This window comes from Chelon labrosus (assembly GCF_963514085.1).
Source record: "Chelon labrosus genome assembly, chromosome: 9".
NCBI lineage: Eukaryota > Metazoa > Chordata > Actinopteri > Mugiliformes > Mugilidae > Chelon > Chelon labrosus.
The window spans coordinates 27,732,272-27,756,266 of record NC_140359.1 but is presented as its reverse complement, the minus strand read 5'-3'; the positions used below and the strand labels follow the sequence as shown (position 1 = coordinate 27,756,266).

The window sequence follows — 23,995 nt, the reverse complement described above, 5'->3', positions numbered from 1 at the left end:
TTAGAAAGTTTCAGTTGATAAAACTTTCAGGATCTTTTCAGCTTTGACTCCAGAAGGACTTGAACGGTGTTGGGCCTGGTACTAAGGCACTCAGTATTGGGGTTTGGCTATCATGAATAATTAATAATTATCAAAAATAATTATTTATTATTAAATAATTGGATCTGAATTACTAGATCACCTCGGGGCACCACCCTTCTAGGAAGGGAAAAGATAGCCAATTAATCAAAACAGTCTCATAAATTATACTAAATTGTCAATATAGATTTCTGATTAATAATTAACTTAATAACTATAACCAAAATTACCACGTTAACAACTAGTTACAGTTGAAGGAATTTGGAGTTCTTGACAGTGTAGAGGTTGGCAACATTCACTCTTGTGCAATATTAAACAGACAGGTATGTTTAAAAGACATTTATTAACAAGAATAAAATTAACATACAAGCTAACTACAGTGTACTCAATACAGGTGTGTGTGTGTGTGTGTGTGTGTGTGTGTGTGTGAGCCAAAATGGCCGCTGGTTGTGTGTGAGCCAAAATGGCCGCCGGTTGTGGGCGTGTCAAGATGGCCGCCGGTTGTGGGCGTGTCAAGATGGCCGCCGGTTGTGGGCGTGCCAAGATGGCCGCCGGTTGTGGGCGTGTCAAGATGGCCGCTGGGCCTTGAGGTCTTGAACACAAAGGAAACAAGATGGCTGCTGAGTGGGGACACTCATGTGCCGTGTGCTGGCCAAATGCCTTGGTGGAATGTGATAAGAGGTGCCAGGTTAGAGAAAGGATGGTTAGTTTAGCATGCAAGAGACCCTGAGTCTATGTGTTGCATAATCTAAACTAACATCAAATCACTATACTAAACACTCAATAAAACAAATATCACATCAAATCAAAGTTTAAGTTCTATGCTTTGCTTAGCTTAACTAGGCCCAGGTCATACTACCAGATTTGGTGGAAAGTCAATTTCTGGTGTGTTGCTCCTTTAGCTGGCAGTTCCTGATGGAAAGCCAAACCGGGAAAAGTTGAAGTCCTTGCTGTGTTTTCCTGATGGCAAACGGAGGGAAACTGGCCGCTCCTTGAAGTCCTTTGAAGTGGCTTGTTAGCAGCTCGGTGCTAACTAGCCGTGTGGCTCCTGTCCTTTGAGAGTTTAGCCTGCAAAACCTTTGGTTTGTTGGCTAAAGAGCTGGTGTAGATTCCTCAGCAGGAACTCGCTTCGCTGCTGTATGGAGAACAGGCCTGCAAGTAGTTGCTCTTTGTTAGCAGACTACCTGGCGCCCAGCTGCAGCTTAGCAGCTGGGGGTCTCCACCGGGGAGGTGTGGAGTGGAGGAGAAGAGGTAAGAGAATAAGAGAGTAAGAGAAAGGCCAAACGGTGCATTTTATATGACCTGATGACCTCATAGGTCACATGCCACTGTCAGCCAGTGAACTGCTTGGTCAGTTTTTCACACCTGGAGGATTGTGGGATACTGGGGTTTTTCCAGGGCTCCTTTGTTCCCAAGACAAAAGCAGCCATGTGGTTACCTGATTATGCACCACCAGGTTCAGATCCCAACATTCCCCCCTTTGGTCTCACGATCTCACTCGATGTGTGGTCGTGAGAGCACAAGTGTCCGTGTATAATCCAAGTTGGAAAAGTTCATTCATGGTAATGACATCTGGGCAGTCGGTTAACCAACTGGGCTGTGGTAAACGCTAACTATCTTAGCTAAGCAAACAAAATCATCAGGTGAAAAACTGAAATACACATAAGCACATTGACAGTTACTAACAGTGTTAGTGAGAAAGAGAAGAATGTCAGTGATGTAAATTGTTAGGATAAGATGCAGAAAGAGAGTGGCACCTACAATGATAAAACCATTTCCAAATGTCCAAGAGTTTTGTGGTTCACTCATTGGATCCTATTAGAATAATTATAATTCAATGCAGTACTCGGTCTGATCTTAACAGAAATAACAATTTTGTCCTTCATGCAAATGTTGCTGCGGAAGGATGTCATCACATTTTAAAATCTTGGTTGTCAATGGCTGTATCATTGTCTAAATGTGTCCTAAAATTTGTGTTGAATAAGGACATGTATAAATTGCAAAATACTACCAAGGAGTTGGTTCAGGTGTAATTGCAAAGTTAGACAGTGGGTCTGGGTCCAACCAGAATTTAGGCTTTTCTCAGCTAATAGTGGCAGGTGTGACTATTAGTGAGTTGAAAACTATGGAGTTTGCTGCTGTTGCTAACAAATCACAAGTTTGCCTACTTAACTGCAAAGAAAGTAAAGTACTTCCTACATACTGGCAGTACAGGGATGGACTGTGTTATTATTTCCTTGAGGAAGGAACTCTGAATTTGTGTTGCCTTAAGTTTTTATGAACTAGTGGCTCAGGGCTGTAACGCTCCGTGTAGCCAGAGGCACAGAGGTATTCAGAGGCATTGTCACTGTCTGCTGAATTATGATCATCTAAACTGCACTCAGAGATGCTGCGATCATCATCTGAGCAGTCTATTGGTTGATCATATTGCTGGGCCATAATTTCAGAGTAAGGCTTTCTACAGCTTCGACTGTGTGAATGCCTATCTCGGGGAAGTTGGCGGACATGGCGGTTACGCTCAGTGTCCCTGTGTGGCCCTTTATCACCCCCCTTTGGTCTGTTGTGAGGGTGATGTTTAAAGGTGGTAGACCGGGATGATGCCTTGGTGTTTGAGCTAGAGGGCTCAACAGTCTTCCCTCTTGCTTTGGAAGTGACGACAGTTTCCCAAGCCACCTGTGTCATCTTCCTGATGTCCTGCATCGAGGGGTCACCTTGGCGTGTCATGAGTACAACGTGAGTGCGCACACATGGGTGAAGGTTCTGCAAGAATAAGGACTTGAAGGTGGAGTTCTCTTCTAAGCCTGGTGCATTCTTGCCCTGAAAGTACACATGTCTCAAACGTTTGTAATAATCTCTAGGATGCTCATGACGGGTATGTTTGATTTGGAGGGCTGCAACCATTGAGTCAATCTCATCAGCAGTAGAAGAGAATTCTTCTAGTAGTGCTTGACGGAGCTCTGTGTAGTCATCTCTGACTGTGGGAGGTTGTGACTGGATAAACTTATGGACAGCTTTAGAGCTTGTTTTCCATACAAGTTTAACTTTCTCCCTTTGGGTTGCATGGGGCAAATCAATTAGGGCGTGGTCTAAATCCCTAACGTAATTGTCAACGTTATGATCACTGCTGTCTGGATCAAAATGTTCAATGTCCTTGGCAAGGAACTCAAGCACTTTAAAGCGGGGACACTGTGGTGTCTGGGCAGGTGCATCACATGCAACAATTATCTCTGGTGGAAAGGCGGGGGCTGGGCAAACCTGTGGTGTTGTAGTCCCCCCTTCGGAGAGATGGGCACGGATGGGAGTGTCATACATCATAGGCTGAAAAGAAGATTGGGCAGAATATCTTCTGGAGGATAAACTACAAATCTCTTCACGGTCTATGTCAGAGAGATGGGACGTCAGGTAATTGTTACCTCGGTCTCTCAGAGGAGGTTGAGGACCTGACTCCATTCCCAGCAACTTAGGGTCAGCTGGAAATTGTTCCCATTTTCTAACTGTAGGGGACGTTAACCTTTCACTACAGGAGGAGTGTGAATCGGAGTAACCAGAATCACATTGGCTTAATGACGGCGGTGGGGAAAGACAACCCGATTTAAGCCTTAATAATTCTTCTTTGTGTGCACAAAGGTCCGACTCTGCCGAGTGCAAGTCTGATAAGTAGCGCATAGCTTTATTATTGGCCATTTGTACCTCATGGAGGAGACAAGCCGTTTGCGCTTTAAGGGACTCTACCTCCTTTTCTAAGGCTGCTTTGCTCTGAGAGGCAAGGCTGGATTGCCTGTGGAAGTTCAGAAGCAAACATCTTAACAATGGGCCCTTGGATGCAGTCTGTGCATCACACCTGTCCTTCAGTAAAGAATCTATCTCATCCCTGCACTCACTGAAATTCAACTTGTTAATGAATTCAGGGTAGCCTGGGTTTAGGCTCTGTGCAAGGGAGGAAATGAATTGCTCTACACAGGGGTTCTCCATTGTTATGTGGGATGGAGGTGTCAAAAACAACAACAACAAAGCAATGGGGTTAGCAATGCTATGCTAAGTAGCTTCTAAGAGAGAGGCTAGAAAGGTAGCTATGGCACCATCTAGTGGCTCTAGTGGGCACAACAAATTTGGTAACACAGTAAATGCAAATTTACTCACCAAAACTCAAAATGCAATAACTGAAATGCAGGGCAGTAACAGTTAGAGACGTGATTCTTAAAGTTAACTTGGGCTGGAATGCATGGCAGTAACAGCTAAATATATAACTTATATTTCACAGGGCTGGTAGCACGCTGTGGCTCTATCTCAGACTCCTTATCTTACTTAGGCTGAAATGCATGGCAGTAACAGCTGGCACAAGTTCTTTCACACAGGGCCGGTGGCACGCTGTGGTTTAATTCAACAGGGGAACACTTAAATTAACAGGAAACAGCTTGACAGGATTGCATGAATACGTGGTATTCGAATGCAGAAATTCTTACTACGAAAAGTAGGTTCAACTTGTATCAGCTAGCAGCAAAAGCAACTCTTAATGTAGTACAATGGGACTGAAAACGGTAGTTATTAATAACGCATTATTAATAATTTATCAATTTATGAATTTCATAAATTATCACCACACTGCACCTGTTTGTAAGTACAACTGGACATCTACTCCTGTGGTAGACTAGTGGGATTGAACGTTAAGACTGGCAAGTCTAAAAATTGTTCAAAAATATTTTTGGCTTTGGCCAAAATTATGCTGAAATTAATATTGCACAATTATGAATAATTGCCAACAGTACTCTGCCTCACACGGGGCACCATTTGTTGGGCCTGGTACTAAGGCACTCAGTATTGGGGTTTGGCTATCATGAATAATTAATAATTATCAAAAATAATTATTTATTATTAAATAATTGGATCTGAATTACTAGATCACCTCGGGGCACCACCCTTCTAGGAAGGGAAAAGATAGCCAATTAATCAAAACAGTCTCATAAATTATACTAAATTGTCAATATAGATTTCTGATTAATAATTAACTTAATAACTATAACCAAAATTACCACGTTAACAACTAGTTACAGTTGAAGGAATTTGGAGTTCTTGACAGTGTAGAGGTTGGCAACATTCACTCTTGTGCAATATTAAACAGACAGGTATGTTTAAAAGACATTTATTAACAAGAATAAAATTAACATACAAGCTAACTACAGTGTACTCAATACAGGTGTGTGTGTGTGTGTGTGTGTGTGTGTGTGTGAGCCAAAATGGCCGCCGGTTGTGGGCGTGTCAAGATGGCCGCCGGTTGTGGGCGTGTCAAGATGGCCGCCGGTTGTGGGCGTGCCAAGATGGCCGCCGGTTGTGGGCGTGTCAAGATGGCCGCTGGGCCTTGAGGTCTTGAACACAAAGGAAACAAGATGGCTGCTGAGTGGGGACACTCATGTGCCGTGTGCTGGCCAAATGCCTTGGTGGAATGTGATAAGAGGTGCCAGGTTAGAGAAAGGATGGTTAGTTTAGCATGCAAGAGACCCTGAGTCTATGTGTTGCATAATCTAAACTAACATCAAATCACTATACTAAACACTCAATAAAACAAATATCACATCAAATCAAAGTTTAAGTTCTATGCTTTGCTTAGCTTAACTAGGCCCAGGTCATACTACCAGATTTGGTGGAAAGTCAATTTCTGGTGTGTTGCTCCTTTAGCTGGCAGTTCCTGATGGAAAGCCAAACCGGGAAAAGTTGAAGTCCTTGCTGTGTTTTCCTGATGGCAAACGGAGGGAAACTGGCCGCTCCTTGAAGTCCTTTGAAGTGGCTTGTTAGCAGCTCGGTGCTAACTAGCCGTGTGGCTCCTGTCCTTTGAGAGTTTAGCCTGCAAAACCTTTGGTTTGTTGGCTAAAGAGCTGGTGTAGATTCCTCAGCAGGAACTCGCTTCGCTGCTGTATGGAGAACAGGCCTGCAAGTAGTTGCTCTTTGTTAGCAGACTACCTGGCGCCCAGCTGCAGCTTAGCAGCTGGGGGTCTCCACCGGGGAGGTGTGGAGTGGAGGAGAAGAGGTAAGAGAATAAGAGAGTAAGAGAAAGGCCAAACGGTGCATTTTATATGACCTGATGACCTCATAGGTCACATGCCACTGTCAGCCAGTGAACTGCTTGGTCAGTTTTTCACACCTGGAGGATTGTGGGATACTGGGGTTTTTCCAGGGCTCCTTTGTTCCCAAGACAAAAGCAGCCATGTGGTTACCTGATTATGCACCACCAGGTTCAGATCCCAACAACGGTCAGTGTGTAACTCAGTACTTCTCAAATCAAGGTTCAAGGTTCAAGGTTCTTTATTAGGCCATTTGTGCATAAGCCAACAGTCCAGGCACATTGGAATTCTTGTGCAGGGCTCTCACAGAGTCAACAGTTTAGTTAAAAAAAAAGAAGTATAAATATAGAAATCACTATACAACAAAAAAATATAAATACAAAATATAGAAGCACTATGCAACTGTAATATTACAATAAACAAGTATGAAGGTGAGAGGGCAACTGGTGACAGAGTAATAATAGTAGACTGGTTAGACTGGTTCTAGGAATGTGGGGTGGGGGTGAGGGGGAGAGGGAGAGACAGAGAGAGACAGAGGGAGAGAGAGGGAGAGAGAGACTATTGGGAATATTGCACTGATGGACTATTGCACATGTATCAGGGAAAAAACTAGAGAACAGATTGCACAAGAGATAATAATATACAAGTCAGCTATTGCACATATATATAGTGGGAGAGGTGTCAGTGGGGGCATGAGAGGCAGGGAGGACTTTCAGTATTACTGTCTTTATTCATGCTTGAACGATAAACAAGCCTCCAGTCACTAGATCAGTGTTTTTCAACCTTTTTTGAGTCAAGGTACATTTTTTTTTTTCATTGAAAAAATCACAAGGCACACCACCAGCTGAAAATATATTTTAAAAAAAAATGAAACTCTGTATCCTATAGTAACAATATAAAGTCATTCTTGTCAAAGTGTCTTGAATAGGAATCAAATAATCAAATAAACACAAAGAAAAAAGTCTTTCTTTTTAATCGTGGCAGAGCTATTAACGGAACACTCTGCTGTGTGTAGAGGTCTGTATGTAGGTCTGTATGGTTAGCTTGATATAGTTTTTAGGTGATTTAATGAAGGTAAAACACAGTGAATGGCTGTGCGTAACGGCACTGCGCTCTGACGCGGCTCTTCTCCGGGACTGGAGAAGCTCCTGCGGCTACAAGGATTTCGTGAACTGAAAGAGAAGCTCTTCATATTGTTTAGATGCAAAAAGAATCACCCACATTCATAGACCAATGCAGGCTGAATATTTAGTTTAGTATTGAACGTATTTGATGATCGGCGACACATTGTCAGCTTTGGGCACGTTACTCACACAGCGGACTGCAAAAAGGAGCGAACTTCTTCGTTAGAAGAACGGGCAGGGTATTGGGCAGGGGTATCGCGAGGATTTTGGCCCGTACACGCATTCGCCAGTGTGTTTATCATGTCCTCGTTGTTTAATATTGCCGCAACGACTCGTTGTCACTTTTTGCTGCAGCATCCACAAGCTAAACAAGATGGCCGCAGGCACTGCCGTGAAGTCTGATGTCAGTCAACTTTTATTCAGTATATTCAAAGGTTCATTCCATATATTGAAAGTTTCATTCCATATATTCAAAGGTTCATTCCATATATTGAAAGTTTCATTCCATATATTCAGAGTTTCATTCAATATATTCAAAGATTAATTTCCTGAACGGCATGCCATAACACACACACACACACACACACAGACAGATATATATACACAGACACTTGAAAATATATAAGCATATAAGCATATTATTTGCAGATAATAATTAATTCGTTTTCAAAAATGTTTTTTAGATCAATTAGGTGAAACTGGATAATTTCCCACGGCACACCTAACGATCTCTCATGGCACACTAGTGTGCCACGGCACAGTGGTTGAAAAACACTGCACTAGATGACAGCAGAGCTCAAACTAATCAACAGGCTGCCTGTTCAAAACAGTAGAAGAAGAACACAGAGAGCTGACTGGGGGTATCGCTAACAGGCTGGTCATTTTGTGAGCGCGACATCAGTAAATAAAAAAGCACTGTTAGCCTCTTACAAAGTTGCAAGGTGCAAAAAACACTCAAACGATATCCCAGTGAATCATTTGCATCCGCAGTCCCTATGTCCTAAGACATGGGACAGGACAATAGATTACAATAAGAACACACCATAAGACAGTACATTACTAAGAAGATAAAAGTCTGTGGTTACAAGACTGGTTTGCTTTCAACCACTGCTTGAGGTGATTTTTGAAGGTTTGTAAAGTGGGACACTCCCTTATGTAGAGTGGAAGACTGTTCCAGATCTTATTGGTCTTTACAGAAAGAGCATTTTGTCCAATGTTTTTTTTTTTCTGTGTGGGATCTCAGTCCCCTCTAGAGGAGGCCCTGGTCTTGAGACCGCCGTTTTTTTTAAGAAAGTCAGACATGGGAGATGGGGCAAGTCCATGTAACACCTTGTACATCAAACAAGCAAATTTAAGATTTTTTAAACTCTCAAGGCTCAGTGAGTTGTGCTTTTTTAAGATGTTACCAACGTGAAATGACATTGGTTTTCTATCAAAGACCTTTAAAGATTTTTTGTACACGTGTCATCCACAGATGAGTTCATTCATTAGTCCATTAAAGTTTGTAACATCTGGGCAGTTCATTAAGCAACTGGGCACCAGACATGATAAAACTATTACTGGGATGTTAAACAGCGTTTGTAGTTTTGAAGACGTTACAGTTTAGTCCTCCAGGCAGGTTTGCTGCAGGAGGTAACATCTCATTTTCCAAAACATTAAATCTCAGTGGCTGTAGCAGGGTTTGTGTCTTGATGTCAGTGTATTGCAGTTGTGATCTTAAGGTACGTCCAAACGTACTCGCAAAGGTGGATAGTGGCTGAGTCCAATAAGACTTTCTCAACTAATAGTACAGAGTGTGCCTATTATTGAGTTGAGAATAAATCGATTGCTACGGTTGCTAGCAAACCCAGGTAAACCTATGTGACTGCACGAGACTAAGATATCCTGAATTACAGTGTTGGGCACATTACTTTTAAAAATTAGTTATAGTTACTAGTTACTTCTCCCAAAAACCAGGGAAAGTAACTTTTGCGTTTCTTTGTTTTTTTGAAGTTTAAATATGTCTAAGAATTGTATTTTTTGCAGCTCCTGCTTGTGGCTGGCTGTCGTCTGAGAGCCAAGTCAGATGTCTTCAATAGAGCTCTGTTACTTTTTTGTTAACACCGCCTTATTGTCAGGAAAACTGAGGAGGTTCATGACAGTAACACAACTACAATAACAAGTAACTGTTTAATCCTGAATTTCTTTCTCATTGTGAGTAGTTTTAGTGCTGAATGAGCGACACACCTATATCATCCATGTTATAAACATTAGCCTAACTTGCCTTAATGAACAGAAATCTGTTGGACATGGTGTTAAAAACTAAATAAACAAGACATTACACTTGGAAAACACTGGATTCTGTACCTGATAAAAAGTGATCGCTACACAAGACAAACACGTTTCTTGAGGGATCCCACTGCTCCGTTTTCTCGTTCCTGCTTCTTGAGTGTTTTATTGCAGTAATCCACATCTACCATCTTGCAGGATCTTTGGGAATCATTTAAAACAGTTTCCCCTTTACTTGTCCTAGACTATTCTGACATCCTGGGGCACAACAGCTGTCGACCACATTTGGATGTAACTGGTACAAGGTCAAGTTAGTTAGTTGCTCGCAGTTGTCAACCGAGTAGTAATGAGCAAAGTGCGCTTTCCTGCCAATATGGCGGCGATGTGATGTGATTGCTGGTGCATTTAATTGTCGGTAACGGCGTTATAACGATGGAAATAGTAATTAGTCAGATTACCCGTTACTGAAAAAAATAACGCTGTTAATCCCATCACTGCTGAATTAGCTGAGTTAGCATCTATTAGGCTGTCAGTACAGGTGGCCTGTGCAGTTAGGTATGGACCTCAGTAGCAGGTTCTGGTGCTCTTGTGTTTTAAATTCCTTTTAAAAGGTGACTCAGGGCTGTAACGCTCCTTCTAGCCAGAGGCAGAGAGATACTCAGGGTCACTGTCATATGGATTCATATCAGCACCATGAGCTCTGGTCAGAGATGCTGTGATCATCATTTGAAAAAGCTCCAGGTTGGTTGTGTTCCATGTCCAGAATTTCTGAAAGAGGTTGTGTACTACTACTGTTGTAGGAATGGTGGCGCACATGGTGGACATGGCGGTTACACTTAGTGTCCCTGTGCTGCCCTTTGTCACCCCCCTTCAAGCTGTTGTAGTGGTGTTGTTTAGAAGCAGTGGGTCTGTGTGATGCTTTGGTGTTTCTGCTGGCTGGTGCAGTGGTTTCCCATTAGATTTAGGATTGACAATAGTTTCCAAAGCGATCTCCTGCGATCACCTGTTGTTGAACAGCATGGTGGACAGTCCTGATCTGGTCTTGTCCTCTTTTCAGAGGGATGAGCAAAGATGAGTGATTTGTGTCTGAGAAGAACATGGGACAGAATACCTTCGAGGATAAACCACATATCTCAGAGTCTGTTTCAGAAAGGTGGGAGTTCAAGCTACTGCTGTCTCTGTCTCTCTGTGGAGGTTGAGGAGCTGACCTTATTCCCAAAGACTTGTTGTCACTTGGGAGTTGGTCCCATCTTACAGAGGAGGAGGAGTGAACCTTTCATTAAAGGTGGAGTGTGAATCTGAGTTAGTAGAATAACATCAGCTGAATGACTGTGGCTGGACAAGACGTTCTAACCTAAACCTTAACAGTTCCTCTTTGTGTGAGCGGAGATCTGATTCTGATGTTTGTAAGTTAACTTCTGTGTCTCTGTCTGTCTTTACAGTCACAGATGATCAGCCTCCAAAGTGCAGCAGCAGCTATCAGATTCTTCCACCTGACAGTGAGTTTAACTGAGTCTGAACTTTTCTGTTGGTTAATAGAACATCTGATCATATCACACTGAAAACACTGATTCTGGCTCTAGATTAGTTCATAGAGTCTTATGATACAGTTTCATTCATTCTGCTAAGATCCTGTGGTAGTGGAGAATGTTGAGATACACTTTACAGTTCAGGTGGGGAACATTACAGGATTTAAATAAGCAGTTAAACCCCCTATAGAAAATATATACACACATTAAAACACAGAACTGAAGCATGTGATAAGTTGATCACTAATAGATTCTCTATAATGTTGACATAAATAATATAGTTGTTCTTTTTCTTCCACAGCGTCTGAGCTGAGGGTTGTTCTGCTGGGGAGCAGCTGGTCTGAGAGGAGTTCAGTGAGGAACCTCATCCTGGGAGAGAACAAGTTCAACCAAGAACCTGAGTCCTGTCTAAGAATCACTGGAACATTTGATAACAAAAAAGTAGACGTCATCAACACCCCAGATCTGCTGCTCCCCAACATCTCTGAAGATGAACTTAGAGAACATGTAGGAACCTGTGTGAGCCTCTCTGATCCTGGACCTCATGTGTTCCTGCTGGTTCTACAGCCTGAAGACTTCACTGAGGAACACAGACAGAGACTCTGCAGAGTCCTGGAACTCTTCAGTGATCGATCATTTGATCATTCACTGGTTCTGATATCAACACCCAGAGAGGAGATCTTAGTAGAAAACTACATGAAGCGTCCTCCATTAAAAGAACTGATCATAAAATGTAGATACAGATACTTGAAGAGGAGGGATATTGATCGTTCAGAGCTGTTAACACGCGTGGGTCAAATAGTAAAGGAGAACAATGGAGAACATCTGGAGTATGAAGCATTTGAAGACGCATCAGCTGCTCCACCAGGAGATCATCAGACACAACACAAGGAAACATCAACTTCTATCACAGCTCCAGTTAAAGCTGGTAAGAGAATGAACCAGGAAATAAAAACATTATTTTTTATTGATTTAGAGCTGAAAATGATTGATCAGGGAGAAACACTTCACCTCACGGTAAGTAGATTCATCACATCATGTGTTTGAAGACAGATGTTTGGTTGTATCTTATAAATGAATAGATCCAACAATTATTCACCACTGAAAAGAAATAGAAGGAAATCCTTCATTGTTTAGTATCTCTGATCTGTTATATTTAAATGTAAATGTTATACAGATATAATGACTTCTCACTGAACAATGTGATGAACAGTCAATTGTAATTCTCCAGTGATTTCAGCACTCATAAACATAATCAGCAATCATCATTGTGTCCTTGTCTCTGTTATTTTACAGCGTCCGCTTTCAGGATTGTCCTGTTGGGGAAAAGTGAGGACAAGAAGACAAAACTTGGCAACTTCATCATCGGACATCAAGGTTTTCAACACCATAAACGTTCATCAACCAGACACTGTGTGACCTCTTGTGGAGAGTGGAGAGGAAAATCAGTGACTGTGGTGAAAACTCCAGATGTCTTCAGTCTTCCTGTGAAATCAGTGAGAGAAGAGATGAGGAGCTGTGTGAGTCTCTGTCCTCCTGGACCAAATGTTCTGCTGCTGTTAGTGAAGCCTTCTGATTTCACTGAGGAGGAAAGAGAAACTCTGAAGTTCATTCTGAGATTGTTTGGACCAGATGTCTTTAAATATTCAATGGTGGTCATCATACATGAGGATCAGAGGAGTCTCTCTGTTCATGGACTCCTTAGAGACTGTGGAGGGAGACAGTACAACATGTCCAAAGAGGATCACAAGCAGTTAATGGAGGACATTGAGAAGATTGTTGATGTAACCAGAGGAACCTTCCTCACCTTCACTGAAGAGACCATCAAACCAAAGTTAAACCTGGTTCTGTGTGGGAGGAGAGGATCAGAGAAGACTTCAGCAGCCAAGGCCATTTTAGGTCAGACAGAGCTTCATTCAGTCTCCAACTCATCAGAGTGTGTTCAGAATCAGGGAGAGGTGTGTGGGCATTGGGTTTCCCTGGTGGAGCTGCCTGCCTTGTATGGAAAACCTAAGGGGCCAGTGATGGAGGAATCATTCAGGTGTATCTCCCTCTATGATCCTGAGGGCGTCCATGCCTTCATCCTGGTCCTACCTGTGGGTCCCCTCACTGATGAAGACAAGAGAGAGTTAGAGATCATCCAGAACACATTCAGCTCTAGAGTCAATGACTTCACCATGATTCTGTTTACTGTGGATTCAAATCCAACTCATCCAGATGTTGTTAACTTTTTAAAAGAAAACCAGAACATCCAGGAGATTTGTCAGAGCTGCGGAGGAAGATATTTTGTTCTCAATATTAAGAACAAACAGCAGATCCCAGAACTGTTGGAGACTGTGGAACAGATGAGATTCACTAAGGACAAACCTGACTCCTACACAGTATACACCTTTGCTCGTTCCCAAATGGATATGATCAGCTCACTGCAGGCTAAGACCCTTCAAATAAAAGGTAAGCACTATAATTTTTAATTTCCTTTTCATTCTCTCTCAGTTTACAGAGTTTGGGAATATTTACAGTCAGATCAGTGGAGGAAGCTATATTGTTAATTTGTCCAATTGCTCTCGAGCCCTTGACAATAGAAAATGGCTGTAAGTTCATATCTAAGTGCCTCCATGTGTCCAGTATCTGCTGTGACCTCCTTGTAACTAAATGTTTCTGGTAACTGCTGATCAGTGGTCTACAGCAGCTTGGAGGAATTTTAGCCCATTCCTCAGAACAGAACCACTTCAGTTCTGAGATGTTGGTGGGTTTCCTCACATCAACTGCTTGCTTCAGGTCCTTCCACAACATTTCTATTGAATTAAGGTCAGGACTTTGACTTGGCCGTTCCTAAACATTCATCTTGTTCTTCTTTAACCGTTCTTTTGTAGAACCATTTGTGTTCTTGGGCTCGTTGTCTTCCTGCATGACCCAGTTTCTCTTCACATTCAGCTCATGGACAGATGTCCTGACGTTTTCTTTTAGAGTTCACTGGTAGAATTCAGAATTCACTGGTCCATCAATGATGACAAGCCGTCCTGGTCCAGATGCAGCAGAACAGGCCCAAACCAGGACATTGTTCAGTGGATTCATCAACATTAACATTAGCCAATGTGAGAGAGGCCTTTAGATGCTTAGAAGTTCCCCTGGGTTCCTTTGGGACGTCTCAGACTATTATGGAGTGATCTTTGTTGGTGGACCACTCCTGTGGAGGGGAACAGTCGTCTTCAATCTGTCGGACTGTGGATTATTTGTGGGTTCCAAACTCTTTAGAGATGGTTTTGGAACCTTTTCCAGCCTGATGAGCAACAACAACTCTTTTCCTGAGCTCCTCAGAAAGCTCCTTTGTCCGTTTCCATCATACACTTCTACAAACGTGTTGTGAAGATCAGACTGAGACAAATCCCTGATTCTCTAAATACAACAAGGCATTGTGTAAAACATATGTGATAATGTGCTGATGTTTTGCATCCTTTGCTGCAGATGTGTAGATTGCAAAAACATTTAAGTGGTACTGTATTTGCTGTAACTCTGTTGGGTTCCTTTATCCATCATAAAATATCAGCTGAAAAAATAACAACAAAGAATCACAACTCTGTCCTGAAGAGAGACACTTGCTCTTCTCTTTCTTTGTCTTGTTGTTTTCAGTTCTTCTTTGATGAGACAGGAGGACAGACATTGTGTAGAGAGCGTCCTCTAGTGGTAACTTTCTGTCCAGGTGGTTCTCCTGACTCTCTGTCTCCACCTGCAGTCTGCCTCAGTCCACACAGACTATCACAGGTAGTGAGGTGGAGCTGCTAGATGTTGACACAGATGAAGTAAATCAGTTATTGAGCTGCTTGTGGACACCAACAATCACAGGATGTTTAGTTCTGACTATCACACTGATTACACACTTCACATCATTCAGTCAATCAATCATTTTACTTTGTTTCTCTACAGAACGACGCCGACCTCCCAGTAAGTAAAAGTGAAGTGTCTCCTAAATCTTCTATGAACATGTAGAATTCCAGCAGTTTGTAGACAATAAGTCACATTTTCATGAATGTTTCCAAGTTGACTGGTGAGTTAGAAAGTTTCACTTGATAATGACTGACAGATTCTCTTTTTTTCAATCTGTTTCCCTCTAGGACACAACCTGGAACATGTAACAGAGGGCAGTATCTCTCTCAGTATGTAACTGTTGTCTTGTCCAGTTGTTCTCATCCACTCTCTCAATATAAAATGAATCAGAGTTCAGCTCCACCTTAAACAGATCAAATCAGTATATGGATGAATGTTTGATTGATGTCTGCTGACTCTAATCTCATCCAACACATAGCTGATATTAGTCTCTGTACTGGATGAGTCAGGTTATGTCCATCTACAGATGGTGCTGTACTGGTGGCAGTCTGTTACAGACACTCAGCTTTTTCTCCTCTTCCTCTTTTCTTAATTACTTGTGGCCTATCTATAAATATCTGGTCAGGATGGTTTGAGAAGTTTGTGCAGGGCTTTTTTCCTGGTTTCTAACTGTTTAATATTGATAGGAGCATAAAAAAATATGAAAACTGTATTCATCACACTGATCTTGTGAGTATCTCTGGCCTGGAGTTGTGCGTTTCCTGTGGAGCTCCATACTACATCTGTTGTCGTGGTCTCATCAGCCTGCCCAGTCTTCATGGAGTCCTGCAGTTTTCCACTCCTACCTGAATGAACAATTCTCTAACCTACCTTTGATTCCTCTTACATTTTCAAACTGTCATGTAACATCATCAGTTTGTATCATAAGATTCCACATGTATGCTTTAGATATGTGTATCTATAACAGATGTATGTTTATCTTGCTCTTCTCTTCTCTCTCTACCCGGCTGGCCTTAGGCAGATGGGTCCCTCCATATGAGCTGGGTTCTGCTCAAGGTTTCTTCCTGTTAAAAGGAAGTTTTTCCTTGCCACCGTTACCTTCAGGCTTGCTCTGGGGGTTTCAGGCCGGGTTTTATAAAGTGTCTTGAGACAATTTTTATTGTTATTGACGCTATATAAATAAATTGAATTGAATTGAATTACACACTTTACATCAATCAATGATTCTACTTTATGTTTCTCGACAGGATTACCTGAACAACCCCGTCGACGTAAGTAAAAGTGAAGTGTCTCCTAAATCTTCTATGAACATGTAGAATTACAGCAGTTTGTAGACAGTAAGTCACATTTTCTTGAAATGTTTCCAAGTTGACTGGTGAGTTAGAAAGTTTTACTTGATAATGACTGACAGATTCTCTTTTTTTCAATGTGTTTCATTCTACGTCATGACCTGGAACATGTAACAGGGGGGGTCAGTATGTCTATCAGTAAGTAACTGTTGTCTTGTCCAGTTGTTCTCATCCACTCTCTCAATCTAAAATGAATCAGGGTTCAGCTCCACCTTAAACAGATCAAATCAGTATATGGATGAATGTTTGATTGATGTCTGCTGACTCTAATCTCATCCAACACATAGCTGATATTAGTCTCTGTACTGGATGAGTCAGGTTATGTCCATCTAAAGATGGTGCTGTACTGGTGGCAGTCTGTTACAGACACTCAGCTTTTTCTCCTCTTCCTCTTTTCTTAATTACTTGTGGCCTATCTATAAATATCTGGTCAGGATGGTTTGAGAAGTTTGTGCAGGGCTTTTTTCCTGGTTTCTAACTGTTTAATATTGACAGGAGCATAAAAAATATGAAAACTGTATCTATCACACTGATTACACGCTTCACATCAATCAATCAATCAATCATTCTACTTTATGTTTCTCTACAGGGAAAGCTAACATATTACTTCCCAGTAAGTAAAAGTGAAGTGTCTCCTAAATCTTCTATGAACATGTAGAATTCCAGCAGTTTGTAGACAATAAGTCACATTTTCTTGAAATGTTTCCAAGTTGACTGGTGAGTTAGAAAGTTTCACTTGATAATGACTGACAAATTCTCTTCAGTCCACCTTAAATCCTCAGTGACTTCATTCCAGGTTGTTAATCCACCTTATATCGGTGCTGGTTTGTGATATCAAGCTGAGGTCAATGATAATGTCAAAGTTAATAAAGTATTAGCTAGGGTGAATCTCTGTCTTGGAAGCTCTCCACCAGCTTGACTGAGAAGGATCCTACTGAGCATGCTCTATAGAAGCTAGCTGAACATGCATGGACCTAATACAGGAAGCTTAGAAACTGAAGAACGTTGATTGAAGTGAAGGAGGAGTCCTCATGTGATCAGAGTTCTAGTTCTCTTTAGTACATCCACACATGTGATCCTCTGATGTCATAGAACAGTAAGCAACAATAACCTGATGAGATCAATGCTACATACCATCAGTAGCAACTGAGTCAGAGTGGTCCAATGTATGCAGGCTGTGATCTGTACTGTATGAATGGATTCAGCCTCTCTGACTAGCACCATCAACCACAATACTTCCTCTGTTAACAGACTAACTGTTAAAGAATAATATTATTGATCCAGCATCTGAAGCAGTCATCTGTTCCATCAGGTCATAGCCAGTGAGGGCTCAGAGTTCATGAGGGATGTCAAAGCAGACGTTGAAAACACTTTTCTTCTGCCTCCATCTACTACAAGATATCTACTCCCACCCCCACTGAGAAGACCAGCCCTATGACTGTGACGCCTGGCCAGGTGAGAAGACAGCTGGAGAGAGTCAGGCAAGGCAAGACAGCAGGCCTCGATAGTGTCAACCCCCGGGTCCTGAGGACTTGCGCTTCACAGCTGTCTGGCGTCCTGCACTTCATCTTCAACCTGAGTCTGAAGCTGGAAAGGATACCGGTGCTATGGAAAACATCCTGTGTAGCGCCGGTGCCCAAGAAGCTCATCCCATCTGGCCTCAACGACTTCAGACCGGTTGCACTGACGTCACATGTCATGAAGGTCCTGGAGAGACTTGTCCTGGCTCAGCTGAGACCCCTGGTCACCCCCTGTCTTGGACCCTCTTCAGTTTGCGTATCAGCCTCATGTTGGTGTGGATGATGCTGTCATCTACCTGCTGCACCGTGCTCACTCTCACCTGGATGATGGGATGGGCTCTGTGAGGATCATGTTCTTTGATTTCTCCAGTGCTTTTAACACCATTCAGCCCTTTCTGATGAGTGAGAAGCTGCTCAGGATGGGTGTCAGCTCTTCCATTGTTTCCTGGATTACTGATTACTTGTCTGACAGGCCCCAGTCTGTGCGGCTGGGGGGCTCCCTGTCTGATACTGTTGTCAGTAATGTGGGGGCACCACAGGGGACTGTCCTGTCTCCATTTCTGTTCACTCTCTACACCTTTGATTTCCAGTACAGCTCTGGGTTCTGCCACCTGCAGACGTTCTCTGATGACTCTGCAGTGGTTGGGTGTATTAGAGATGGACAGGAGGTGGAGTACAGGACACTGATTGCGGACTTTGTGGAGTGGTCCCAGACAAACCACCTACTCCTGAATGTGGACAAGACCAAGGAGCTGGTCATTGACTTCAGGAAGAAGAGGACACCAGTGGAGCCCATCACCATCCAGGGCCTGGAGGTGGACGTAGTGGACCATTATAAGTACCTGGGAGTCCACATGAACAGCAGACTGGACTGGAGGGACAACAGTGATGCTGTGTACAAGAAGGGACTGAGTAGACTGTACTTCCTGAGGAAGCTTAGGTCTTTCAATGTATGCAGCAAGTTGCTGGAGATGTTCTACCAGACTGTTGTTGCGAATGCCCTGTACTTTGCTGTGGTTTGTTGGGGGAGCAGCACCAGCAAAAAGGACATAAGTAGGATCGACAAATTGATCCGAAAGCCTGGTCATGTGATTGGCAGTAAGTTGGAGACGTTTGTCTCAGTGAGGGACAGGAGGACACTGGACAAACTGCTCTCTATCACGGACAATCCGTCACATCCACTACACCAGACAATAGAGGGGCAGCGGAGCTCATTCTCCAACAGACTGATCCAGCTCCGCTCCCACACTGAACGCTACAGGATGTCATTCATACCATTTTCTGTCCAGCTGTACAACAACTCACCTTTCTGTGACAGATAACTCAATGTTATTAATGTTAATGGACACTACTGCACCTTACACCTTACCCTGTATATATAATTTATATTCTCCTTCTCTATTTCTTGTACATTTGTTCATATGCTAATATGCTAATTTGTACATTTTTGCTCATACTATTTCTATTTTATCTTACTAGATTTTATTCTACTTATTTTTTATTTCTATTTTATTTAATTTAATCTTTCTTTTTTCTTTTTATCTGAGGTTCTTAAAAGTGTTTTTTCTATGTACACCTAAGCTACTGTGACCAAGCAATTTCCCTTGTGGATCAATAAAGTTTATCTAAGTCTAAGTCTAAATCTGCTGGGTTATTCAGCACTGGCTGATAAGTCAACATTAAGTCTGAAGAGAAGTCAATATTAGCTTTAACATGAATGATAAAATGTAGAAAAGAATCAAATCAAACACTGCCTGCTTCCCGGCTATTAGTCCAGCTTTGGCTCTACAATGTATTAGGGATGCCACGGTTCAGTTTGTAGAGCTGCAGTTTAGAACTAAGTCACTGAACACAGCTCTGGAAGTGGATGAAAGCAAGAAGTTAGAGAGACACACAGAATCCAGAGACATGACTACAAGCTGAAACATCAACTCACACATCAATACATAAGTCAATGCATCTACATTTTCTCTCTCCCTGCAGACTTCTCTGACCTAATACTGAAGCCCAGCAGCAGCATTGATGTCCAGCCACCTTCCAGTAAGTTAAGTCAGGAATCCTCTTGGTCACATTAACATGTAGGATTACAGCTTTTCTAGGCTCTAGATTCACATTTAGACACTTGCTCTTCTCTTTCTTTGTCTTGTTGTTTTCAGCTAGTCTTTGATAAGACATGAGGACAGACATTGTGTAGAGAGCGTCCTCTAGTGGTAACTTTCTGTCCAGGTGGTTCTCCTGACTCTCTGTCTCCACCTGCAGTCTGCCTCAGTCCACACAGACTATCACAGGTAGTGAGGTGGAGCTGCTAGATGTTGACACAGATGAAGTAAATCAGTTTTTGAGCTGCTTGTGGACACCAACAATCACAGGATGTTTAGTTCTGACTATCACACTGATTACACACTTCAATCAGTCAATCAATCAATCATTCTACTTTATGTTTCTCTACAGGATCAACTCCACTATCACGTCTCAGTAAGTAAAAGTAAAGTGTCTCCTAAATCTTGTATGAACATGTAGAATTCCAACAGTTTGTAGACAATAAGTCACATTTTCTTGAAATGTTTCCAAGTTGACTGGTGAGTTGGAAAGTTTCACTTGATAATGACTGACAGATTCTCTTTTTTCAATCTGTTTCCTTCTACGACACGACCTGGAACATGTGACAGAGGACAGGTTCTCTCTCAGTAAGTAACTGTTTTCTAGTCCAGTTGTTCTCATCCACTCTCTCAATATAAAATGAATCAGGGTTCAGCTCCAGGAGCCTGATTGGGAGTAACGGCCTGCCTGATCTGAATCCGAGTGGTGTTCAGTTATTGGGCTTCTGTGCGAGTCAGTTTGTCCATAACTAACACCATGTTCGAACCTAAAGTTGTTCATTGGTGCTCTTGGCACCATGACAGCCTAGGTTGTAGGTCGATGATTGACTTTGTAGTCGTATCATCTGACCTGCGACCGTATGTTCTGGACACTCGGGTAAAGAAAGGAGCAGAGCTGTCAACTGATCACCAGCTGGTGGTGAGTTGGATCAGATGGCAGGGGAAGACGCCACGCAGACCTGGTAGGCCCAAATGAGTAGCGAGGTTCTGCTGGGAACGCCTGGTGGAAGAACCTGTCAAGAAGGTCTTCAACTCCCACCGGCAGAGCTTCAACCGCGTCCCGGGGGTGGTGGGGGACACTGAGTCCGAATGGGCCATGTTCCGCTCCGCCATTGTGGAGGCGGCTGTTGCAAGATGCGGCCGCAAGGTCACTGGTGCTGGTCGCGGCGGTAACCCCTGAACCTGCTTGTGGACACCAGAGGTGAGGGGAGCTGTCAGGCTGAAGAAGGAGCCCGACAGGGCATGGCTGGTCTGTGGGTCTCCTGAAGCAGCTGAACGGTACCAGATGGCCAGGCGGTCCGCGGCGAGGGCAGTCGCTGAGGCAAAAACTCGGGCGTGGGAGGAGTTCGGTGAGGCTATGGAAGAAGACTATCGATCGGCTCCGAAGAGGTTCTGACAAACCGTCCGGCGCCTCAGGGGTGGTAGGCGGCAACACGCTCACACTGTTCTCAGTGGGGGTGGTGAGCTGCTGACATCAACTGGGGATGTACAGTGTCAGCTGAACGATCACGTCACAGTAAAAGTGAAGTGTGTCCTAAATCTTCTCTGAACATGTATACCTAATATATTCAGTAACACTGCAGTCAGAGCGGGGAGGGAAAAGGGAGCGGGACAACGTGTCATTGTCCTGGAATTACTTCATTTCATGAGTTGGGAGCTTTTAATAAATTGTCTGAAACGCTGTAAACTCTTAGTAATGGACCCTCAACTGTATTTTCTGTGTATGTTATACATTACTCAATCCTTTCTTTGTGTAAACAAGTCATGCATCCTAATGGGAAGCAATATGTAAAACCAGATGTCAAATTTTGTAAGCAAAATTGTGCTTGTCTTGGTAATCAATCTCCTTCTATTGTTAGAGCTTCAGTTGATGAACATGTCAGTACATCCCATTTTTCCACACAATCGACTTAACGTTTTCCCATATGACTGACACTATGTGATCGCAAAAGGAAGTTTTACAAAATGTATGATTGGATCTTCAACCACTAAGGTCAGAAGTCGGTCTGAATGAGATTACATTTGTAGACTGATAGCTTTGATCTGAGTTTGTGGTTGATTGTCATTGAGCTGGGCTTCCAAAGTGCAGGTGAGGTGAGTCATTGATTACCTGGTCTGATGCTAGGGTGAGAGAAGCCTCTGTAATAGTCACAAGTGTCTGGTGGTATAGGAGAAGACGACGCTGTTGGTGACACAGCAAATTAGTCTCTGACTGCAGTCATGACAGATGGGGACATTTGGAAGTGGATGGAATCAAGAAGGTCTCAGACAAGGCAGCTGAGTTAGAGAGACTACCAGAAACAAGCTGAAACATCAACTCACACATGAATACATCAGTCAATGCATCTACATGTTCTCTCTCCCTGCAGGTCGACGTAGGTCATCTATGAAGCTCAGCAGCAGCATTGAACGCCTTCGACCTGACAGTAAGTTAAAGTGAACTGAGTCAGAAATCCTCTTGGTCACATTAACATGTAGGATTACAGCTTTTCTAGGCTCTAGATTCACATTTACACTTTATTTATTTCAACATCTTTGCAGGTTCAGGATGAAATGATGAGTTTCAGATCAAAATGTCCTCTTAAAGAATGACCACCTCCTCACTCATTGTTAATCCAGTTCTAGTGTTTGACTGTGGATTTTCTGTGTTACTGTGTTTTCTAATTCAGTCTTTTTCTTTTCAGTGTCTGAGCTGAGGGTTGTTCTTCTGGGGAACAGCTGCTCTGAGAGGAGTTCAGTGGGGAACTTCATCCTGGGAGAGAACAAGTTCAACACTGAGGAAGAACCAGACCGTTGTGTGAGAGTCAGTGGACTCATTAAAGACAAAGAAATAGTTCTCATCAACACCCCAGATCTGCTGCTCCCCAACATCTCTGAAGATAAACTTAGAGAACATGTAGGAACCTGTGTGAGACTCTCTGCTCCTGGACCTCATGTGTTCCTGCTGCTTCTACAGCCTGAAGACTTCACTGAGGAACACAGACAAAGACTCTGCAGAGTCCTGGAACTCTTCAGTGATCGATCATTTGATCATTCACTGGTTCTGATATCAACACCCAGAGAGGAGCAGCCAGGCTTCATGGAAAAGTATCGACAACATCCACCCATAGAAGAAATGATCAAGATGTGTAAATACAGATTCTTGTGGCTGAAAGACCTTCACATTGGAGAGCTGTTAACACAATTTGAACAGATTGTTAAAGAGAACAATGGAGGGCATGTCTGAAGATCCTCTAAAAAAACAAAGGCAACTGGACAGTTAGCTTCTTCAGTTCTAAATGATTGGTGAACTAACCAATTAATGGCCAAAAATCCATCCAAGATTCAAAGAGTGAACTGGGTTAAAATATTTTGGACTTAGATGTTCAGACAGTGTTGAATTCTCAAAGTCAGGACTCCTTTCCAGCTCAATCAGGACACACGATACCAATCAGTGCCGACAATCTTTGAGTTAGTTGGACTGAAGTTAAAAATACAAAGCTACACAGATTCTTGATTTAGCCAGTATGCGTTATGGACATGTAATCTATATTATACAATTCTCGTGTTGCCATAAGCAATCTTTGGTGGTGTGTCACTTTCTTATTCCAAAGGACAACACATCTTCATGGCAGAATAACTTTTCACCATGAAAGGTCTGGTGCAAATGTGGGGCACCTTGAAGTGTCATGTTCTTCATCCTTGCTGACAGACAGAGCAGTGTGGTTTTGCTTCACTGCTGCACATTTCTTATCTCTCCATGGTGGAATTTTTGTTTGTTTGTGTAGTTGTAGTGAAAGCTCTAGCTCTCATCTGCAGAATTCAAACTTGTTATGGAAAATAGGGTTTAATTTTGCATGCACAGAATCCACAGCCAGTTTAAGGGGGTTTATGGTTGTTATAGCAAACTATGACAAAGGGTAGCCATCAGGCTTGACCTGGGAAGAGCTTTGTTGAGGTTGGAATGATGCAGCATCTGGATTTAGATGATTTCAAATTTGTCATATACATTCACTCGAGGTGCTGCTATCTGGGATAAAGTCCTAGCTTTTCTTATCTCAATTTCAGTTTTTGATCTGAATTGCTGTAGATTTACTTTGTCTTGCTCCAGTCTCAGGTATATTTTTACTTATTTCTGCTTCATTGACAACGTGTTTTCACTTTTTTA

At 42.6% G+C, this 23,995-nt stretch overlaps 2 protein-coding genes across 2 annotated transcripts in view; both read left to right on the top strand.

Moving 5' to 3' along the window:
* Nucleotides 1–19,916, top strand: part of LOC311493260 (GTPase IMAP family member 8-like) — a gene marked incomplete at both ends in the record, with an annotated part of 28,398 nt that extends 8,482 nt beyond the window's left edge. Inside the window, 5 exons of the mRNA XM_084551821.1 lie at nucleotides 10,969–11,025; nucleotides 11,357–11,983; nucleotides 12,352–13,506; nucleotides 19,733–19,789; nucleotides 19,906–19,916. Coding sequence (XP_084407947.1) covers nucleotides 10,969–11,025; nucleotides 11,357–11,983; nucleotides 12,352–13,506; nucleotides 19,733–19,789; nucleotides 19,906–19,916 — 1,907 coding nt within the window. The remainder of the gene's footprint in view (nucleotides 1–10,968; nucleotides 11,026–11,356; nucleotides 11,984–12,351; nucleotides 13,507–19,732; nucleotides 19,790–19,905) is intronic.
* Nucleotides 19,917–20,982: 1,066 nt separating this feature from the next.
* On the top strand, nucleotides 20,983–23,074 carry LOC311493259 (GTPase IMAP family member 2-like; the record flags this gene model as incomplete). Its single annotated transcript, XM_084551820.1, has 3 exons — nucleotides 20,983–20,995; nucleotides 22,218–22,274; nucleotides 22,518–23,074. 3 exons carry the CDS (start codon nucleotides 20,983–20,985, stop codon nucleotides 23,072–23,074), a joined length of 627 nt encoding a protein of 208 aa, XP_084407946.1.
* Nucleotides 23,075–23,995: the final 921 nt, after the last annotated feature.